Source organism: Oxyura jamaicensis, assembly GCF_011077185.1.
Source record: "Oxyura jamaicensis isolate SHBP4307 breed ruddy duck chromosome 22 unlocalized genomic scaffold, BPBGC_Ojam_1.0 oxy22_random_OJ109, whole genome shotgun sequence".
In the NCBI taxonomy this organism is placed as follows: domain Eukaryota; kingdom Metazoa; phylum Chordata; class Aves; order Anseriformes; family Anatidae; genus Oxyura; species Oxyura jamaicensis.
The window spans coordinates 4139-11814 of NW_023304584.1; the positions used below are offsets into that span (position 1 = coordinate 4139).

General features: G+C 67.5%; 2 protein-coding genes across 2 annotated transcripts; both read right to left on the minus strand.

Annotated features, from left to right (window-relative positions):
* Positions 1-1144: 1144 nt before the first annotated feature.
* Positions 1145-4295, minus strand: FGF17 (fibroblast growth factor 17; the record flags this gene model as incomplete). The annotated part of the gene is made up of 4 exons (XM_035312816.1): positions 1145-1441; positions 1556-1662; positions 2552-2696; positions 4254-4295. Coding segments are annotated over 4 exons (591 nt in total), but the record flags the coding sequence as incomplete, so codon positions are not given.
* A 2299-nt stretch (positions 4296-6594) lies between these two features.
* NPM2 (nucleophosmin/nucleoplasmin 2) lies at positions 6595-7654 on the minus strand (the record flags this gene model as incomplete). Its single annotated transcript, XM_035312817.1, has 6 exons — positions 6595-6654; positions 6794-6838; positions 7027-7063; positions 7161-7189; positions 7367-7482; positions 7552-7654. Coding segments are annotated over 5 exons (330 nt in total), but the record flags the coding sequence as incomplete, so codon positions are not given.
* Between the last annotated feature and the right edge of the window lie 22 nt (positions 7655-7676).

Sequence of the window (7676 nt, forward strand, 5' to 3'; positions counted from 1 at the left end):
TGGCGGGGCTTTGTAGCGGCCGGGGGGGGAGACGTGGGTAAGGGATTACATCCTCCCCGCCGGCCGGCCGGGGCATTGTGAGAGGGAAAAGTAATTACGGGGAGGGGGGCACGGCACGGGCTGGGGGCTGCGGGGGGACAGACGGCCCCAGAATTGGGCACTGCGTCGAGGTGACGCTGTCCCAGCCGTCGGGATGCGGGGAATGGGGACATCGTGGTGCTCCGTGGGGACACACACGGGCTGTCCCCAAGCTTCGTGGTGTGCACCCCAGGTGGGTCAGGGCACGGAGAGCTGGGTGCCCCCGTGCCAACAGGAGCGAAGTGCCTGCCTGTGCCGGGGTCACGCTGGAAGGAAAACTCACCGAGGCCGGGTCCGTCTAGACGCTGCTTTTATTTGCCTCGGGGCTCCCTCCTTTACACAACTGAACTCCAAAGTCTAAGCGTTTAGGCCTAAAACCGACTCAAAGGAAACAGCAGAGCTCGTAAAACGCACAACCGGTAACAACAACAAAAGGAACCTAAAGGTGTTTGCTGCCTTCGGCCTCGCAGGCACCTACGCGCGTCCCTGTGCCGCCGGCACGCCCCGGTGCCACCGCGGTGGCCAGGAGAGGGGCACGGAGCTCCCCCTGCAATAAATAACACCGAGACCTCGTGGCCGCGGGGTACAAGTGCTGGCCCCCCGGGGTCTGCGTGGCCGGCACCCCTCCCAGAGCTGCTCGGGGCAGGCGGACGGACCGGCAAGCTGCAGGACCCCCGGTCACCACGGTCACCTCGCAGGGTGACAGCCGGGTCACAGCCCGGGGCTGCGGGTGGCCTCGGCATCCCACCGGCAGCAGGACGGGGTCGCCAGGGCCTTGGTGGCACGGGGAGAAGTCTCCAAAGGGGGGGCAGCCGTCCCCTGCCACCGAGGGTGATGGGCAGAGGCATAGGGTGGTGAATTTGGGGTGCCATGGGGTGCTGCGGGGGGACCCCAGCCAATGCATCCACAGCCCTCCGCCCCTATCCGTGCCGCCCAAGTATAAAAAATAGAGCATCTTTAAACCAAAAATAAAGAGAATCGGGGAGAAAACAGTGCCGGGGTGCGAGGAGAAGGGGCAGAGCCCGCGCCGGAGGCCAGGAGGAGGAGGAGGAGGGCGGCGGGGGCGCTACGTGCGGGCGCGGGGGGCGCGGGTGCGCCGGGTGCGTCGCGTCGGGGAGGACGAGCCCACGAACTCGAACTGCTTCTGCCGCTCGGCGTTGTTGGGGAAGGGCAGCTGCCCCTGGTACAGGCGCTTGATGAAGTGGGCTTCCCGCTGGTTCTGGCGGCTGCGGGAGGCTTTGCGGGGCCGGCCCTTGCGGGTGAAAGCCATGTACCAGCCCTCGTAGCGGGCGTTCTGGAAGGCCGTGTAGTTGTTCTCCAGCACGATCTCCGTGAAGATGCAGTCTTTGCTCTTGCCGTTGGGCTGCGCGAGGGAAAAGAGGGGCCGTGAGCTCCGGGAGGGACGGGGATGGCTCGGGGGACAGCTTGGGGACAGCGGGGACCAGGGACACGCTGCCACCTCCCCGCCCGGACTCACTTTCCCCACGAGCTTGCCCCGCTTGCTCATGCAGATGTACTTCTCGCTCTCGGCTCCCTTGATGCGCACGCGGCTCCCGAAGGTGTCCGTCTCCACGATGAGCTTGGCTGCAAGGAGGGGGGCACCGGGCGATGTCCCACCGGGGCCGCAAACCACCGGCACCCAAACTTCCCCCTCCCCGTGCCCGAGGTGACATCGAAAGCCCTTTTCCCATCCCCATTTCGCTCCCCCCATCCCTCGCCACCCCTCGTGCCCGAGCCCCCGGGACGGGGCACGGCCACGCTCACCGGAGGCTGCCCCCAGCCATGATGCTAAAGGGCTTTTGTTAAAACCCAGCAGAGGCAAACCGGGCGTTTGATGAAAGCCCCGCGGAGAGCAGCGGCCCCTTTCCAACCCCCCCCCCCCCCCCCCCCCCCCCATTTCATTGTCGGGGGTTTTCAATGGGTTTTTTCCAGGGCCAGACCGAGCCCAGCGCCCGGCGGGTCAATTATCCTCATCCTCATTGTCTCACCCCACGGTGGCTGCGAGGGCTGGGAGCCGACACCGAAACCCATGACCCCGGCAGGTCCCGCGCGTGAGCCGGGAGGGAAAAATTCAGGGAAAGCCCTGGGAAGGTGGCAGGGACCCGGCGGGGCTGCAACGGGGCTGGGGAGCCCCATAAAACACCCAGGGGATGGTGCCGGGGCTGGAGGGGGCTCTGCCCGCTGCCCTCCACCCGTCAATATTTCAGGTGCTTTGCCCCAAGAGAGCAAAAGCCCAGAATATCAGGCTTACGGCCGCGTGATATCAGGAAGAAACACACAAATTTGGAAGTTTTGAGGTCAGAAACGGCCAATTCGGAGCCAGGCTCCCATAGGAAGGGTTTTTTTTAGGGTTATAAAACCAGCATCCAGCTGCGGTGTCCACCTCCCCGGCCGTTCCCTGATGTCCCACCAGGGCTTCTGTCCCAGGACCTTGCCCCTCCTGCCCCCCCGGGGGTGGCACTGGGCCCCTTACCGAATTTGTTGCCGTCCTCGGCGGTGGCGGAGATGCGCTTGCCGTTCACCTGCACGTGCTTGCCGCTGGTCCGGCTGTAGAGCTGGTACTCCCTGATCTGCCGCCGGCTCAGCTGGTCGCTCACGGCCCCCTGGTCCCTCACGTACTGGTTAAAATTAGGAGACGGTTGATTCTCCCCCTTTGTTTACAAAGGGAAAAATAAAATCAATTTGTTTTGGACAGCCCACGGCAGGGGGACGGAGAGGGGGCACCTGGTGGGAGCGCCGGGGTGCCCGGCGGAGCTGCGCTGCCGGCTCGGGACCCCCCCAATTTGGGGTCTCAGAGGTGTCTCCATCCAGGCTGGAGCCTTTTGGTGGTGCCGAGACCCCCGAGCAGGTGCTTCGGGAGCAGGAGAAAGTGGCAAGAGGGGCAGGGAGAGGCAGGGACCTCGGCTGGCACCCGCACAAGGAGGACGCGGGGAGGATGCTCTGTGCACAGCCTGCCTCGGGGACGGGGTCAAGCCGCTGCTCCCGGCCGTGCCCCGAGCCCGAGGGGCACTCACCGGCCTCTGCTCCCCGGGGAGCACCCCCTGCACCCAGGAGGGCGCTGAGGACGGGCTGGGGGGGTCCCAAAGGCAAAGGTCCCAAAGGCAAAGCGCCCCAGCACCATCCGCCTGTCCCAGGAGCCGGGGACAGAGCTGTCCCCTCCGGTCTGCCCCACGCTGGGGGGGATGAAACATGGTGTGGACCCCAAACGGGGTCACGGTTTGTGCCTGTGGGGTGCCATAACCTCCCCCCCCCCCCCAGTGAGGGGTTATTGGATGTAAGGGGGTTCGGCCACACGTTTTGGGGTGCTGGCCCACCTCCGCGCCCCGGGGCCCTGCCCGCTCGTGGGACCCCCGCAGTGGGACGGGTGGGGGGGGGGGGGCTCTGCTGCTCCCCCCCCAAGCTGGGCAGGGTCCCGGCTCCCCCCAACCTTTGTGTGCCCCTCGGGGTCTCATTTCCTGCCAGGATCCACTTTAAAGCCTTTGGGGCTGGCCGGGGAGGTGGTGGGCTGGGGGGGTGGGGGGGCGCGGCCCCTCTCCATCAAAGGCGCTTCCCTTCCCCTCTCATTTTCAAAGAAATAAAAGCATTTACCTTGGGAAAAGAAAAAAAAAATAAAAGGAAGGAAAAAAGGTCCCGAGCATGTATTAAGGCTGCCGGGGCTGGTTTTGTTCGGGCTCGGGAGAAGAGGGTGCTGATATGGAACAGTGCATTTTAATAGCCGCGGCCTTTCTGAAGCGCACAAAAAGAGACGGGAGGGGGGAAAGGGGGAGAAGGGGAGGGGGGCACCGAGCCTTGAACCCCCCCCACCGCCCCGTTAACCCCCTCAGCTGGCACCGAGGGCAGAGCCCGGCCCGGGGAGCTCAACCCTGAGCAAGAAATGTGCCCCCTGCAGCGGGGGGGCTCCCCCTGGCCTCGTCCTCAGGGAAGGGTTCGGGCACCCACGGGTGACCCAGCCCTGCAGGCATCCTCCAGCATCGCTGCCCTGCCCCGGGGCTGGCCCCCGTCACCCACCCACGCGGGATGTCCCCAAAATGAGCAAAATTAATTAACAGCATCCCCTTTGCGGGGCCCCCACGGCGTAGCGAGGTGAGACCCGGCAGCAGGTAAAGGCAGCCGGGGGCGAGCCGGGGTCCGGCTGCCGCGGGGTCAGGGAAGCATCCCGCGCGTTAGCGACCTACCTGGGTCTGACAGGAGAACATCAGGAGCTGGAAACATCTGCGAGGGGAGAGAAAGGGAGAGAAACGGGGGGTCGGTGGGGGTCAGTTTGGGCCGGGAGCCGCGCCGGGGGATAAAACACCGACAGAGCCGGCTGGCGAGGGAGCGCGAGGACGCGCGGGGCGCTTACATGGAGAGGTTCTGCAGGCTGAGGGGCTGCATGGTGCTGGCCGAAACCCCCCGGCCGCGGGCATGAAACGAAGGCAGGGAGCCGGGCTGCCACCCTCACGGCCGCTACGGCCCCGCCGGGGGGCTGCCCGTGGCCCCCTCCTCGCTCGGGTGCCCCCCGCGCTCGCCGTGCCTCGTGCGCTGCTGCCCAGGAGCGGGGAGCAGGATTGGAGCTGGGGCATGGGGCAGGCGGCGGGGCTCAGCTCCTCTCCTCGCCCCCTCGGCGCTTCCCACGCCGTGCCCCCCGCGCCCCCACCCCATCAGCCTCCCATCTGGGGGTCAGCTCCCGCCTCGCCGGCATCTGCTGGGGGGCCGCTGGTGGGAAAAGGGGCGGCGGGCAGGGCAGGGCTCCCCAAAAAGCAGGGCGGCACCCGGAGCCCCGCGCTCCACGCAGCCCCCGTCCCCTCGCCGTCCCCGCCGGTGGCGGCCTTTAAAGGTCGGGGGGAGCCCGTGGCGAGGGGCCGAGCCTCCCTCGGGAGGCCGTCGGGGCTGCGGAGGGAAGGAGGATCGGAGCTGGAGGGGGCCCGGGAGGAGGAGGAGGAGGAGGAGGGGAAGGGGGAGGTGGGGAGGCCGAGCGGGGCTTGGGGTGTCCCCATGGTGGGAGGTGGTGGAGCCCCCTGGGGAGGGGAGGGGATGGATAAGAGGGGGGGGGGGGATTTTGGGGTATGGCAATAGGGTTGGGGGTGGGAAGAGCCCCCCTGCTCAGCGGAGAGCCCTGCCAGGCCTGGGGGAGACAGGGAGGGATGCGCTCGCCCCGAGGATGCCTTTTGGCACCCTACTTCCACCAAGGTGCCCCCTCCGGCCATGCCCCATGGAGAAAAATCACCACGAGGGGTTTTCAACCGGCTGGTTTAGCACTGGGGGCCCTGCCACGGCCCCCCCTCACACTCCAGCTCCCAACCCCATGGAAGGGATGGATGAGATTCCCCCCCCCCAAAGGCTGTAGGGTCGGGTATCGGCTCCCCCCCAGGGGGCAGGGGATGCGCACCCCTCCACGCTCCATTTGCTGGGCCGCGGGGGTGCTAAGTGCTAATAAACACCCCCCAGGGGGGGGCCTGGAGGGGCTGCACACCAGAAGGGGGGGGGGGGTCTCTGTAGGAACTGCTCCCCTCCACTCTCCTGCCTCAGTTTCCCCAAGGAGCAAGGGCAGCGCCGCAGCCCTTGGGGGTGGAAGAGAAGGGGAGACCCCCGCAGCCCCCAGCTGCAGAGGGGCGGGGGGGGGCTCAATCAGTGCTGACAGCCCCAGTTAAACCTTCCCTGGTGCTTTCGCACCTCCTGGGCCAGGAATTCAGCCCAAAGCCCAATTTGCAGCCTGTGGCAAATGCCAGGACCACATTTCCCAGTTTTTTTTTTTTTTTTTTTTTTGGGAGGGGGGGTCCCAGCTGGGGAAGCGCCAACACCTCCCACCCCATGCACTCAGCATCCCCGGCCCCCCAGCTGGGGCAGATGATCGATGGCCATGGGGCCGTCGTCACTCCCCTTGTCCCCTCCTGGGCTGGGGGGGCCCAGGGAGCTGTCATCACGCTGGGGGGGGGGGGGACAGCTTGTGCAAGCAGCCCCCACCAGGAGGGGAAAGGTGGAAGGGGGCTGGGGACGGCTGTCAGAGCCCCCTGCGTGCGGCCACCCCCGTGGAGAGCTGCTCGGGGCCGTGCCACGGCTGGCACCCCTCGTCCCCATCACGGGGGGGCTCCCCTTGTCCCTACCCCCGCCCCAGCCCCCCCGGCACTGCTGCCCCACACCTGGAGCAGCCCTAAAGCCTCTCTTTGTGGCGGGCTCGGCTCCCCTCTTGGAGGCAATCTGGCGGCACAGCAGTGCCCCGGGCGCTCCCGAGGGGCTCCGGCCCCTTCCCCAATACCTGCTGGCCGCAGCCCAAGGCCGGGTCAATGGGTTACAATCCTCCCCCCGCTGCTCAATAATCCCCCATTGTCCCCATTCACCCGACACTTGTTACCCCACTCGTGGGGAGGGGGCTGCTGCGGGTCCCCCCCCTACCCCCACCGGGACCCCCAGGCTGGCAGGGGAAGGACGCAGGGGGCTCCTCAGAGCCCTACATGGAGGTTGGGGTGTCCGGGGTGGGGGGACAGCCCTGCAGCCCCCCCCAAAAGGAGGGCCAGGAGTGCAAAAGCAGATCCTTTATTGGGGGGGAAACACAAAAAGCAGCAGGTTTCCAGCCTCTCCTGCGCCAGACCTGGAAGGGAAGGGGAAAAGGTCTCACACACGGGCACCCCAGGGTGGCCCCGCTCCGGGGACCACCTGAGCCCCCCCAGCAGGGACACGGGGGGTGCACACGGGTGCCCGATCCCCCCACCCCTCACCTGGCAGGGCGCAGCCCACCTTACTTCTTCGCCGCTGCCTTCTTGCCCCGGGCGCCTCCTCGCCCCTGCAGGGGATGGGGACGGGGCTGAGCGAGGGGAGCCCCCAGCCCCACGCTGCTCCCCCCTTTTTGGGGTTTAGCAGCTGGGGGGCATCACGCAGCAGCCCCTTCCCCTCCCCGAGGGCTCCAAGGGGGGGGGCTCAACGAGCCCTAATCCCATCCCTACAGGATGGGCCACCCCGGCCAGCTCCTACCTTGCTGGGAAGGGGCTCCTCGGGGGCGGCGTTGTTCCTGCTCGGGGGACACGAGGAGGGGGCCGCGGTGAGGGGCACGGCGTGCCGGCGACACGGGTGAGCCCCTGCCCCACGTCCCCCTCCGCCATACTCACTGCTCGTCCTCCTTCTCCAGCCTCCTCTTCTAGGGGAGAAGAGACGGGAACGTGGGCAGCGGGGCCAGGGGAGCGCACGGGGGTCTTGCTGCTGACCCCACAACTCTTCCCCTCCAAGGTCCCATCCCCAGGGTCCCGGCCTCCCCCCGGGGTTTGGGGACCCCTCTCCGTGCCACGTCCCCCAACCGGGGCCACCCTGCCCGTACCTTGGCGGCGCTGCCCTTCTTGGCGGCTTGGCCCTTGGGGGGCTTCTCTGGGGACTCCTCCACCAGCTCCTCCTCTTCATCCTCCTCCTCTTCCTCCCAGGACAGGTCGGGCATCACTGCGGGAGAGCCGGGCTGAGCGCCGGGTGCTGAGGCAGCGGCCCCCCGGCGGCCCCCCCGGCGCTTACGGGAGATGTGCTGCCCGCTGATGTACACGGGGCCGGATCCTGCCCGCAGGTGGAAGGTGACCGGCGGCGTCAGCTCCACTCCCACCAGGGTGGCCTGCAAGAGAGCAGGGTGGCAGCACCCCCCC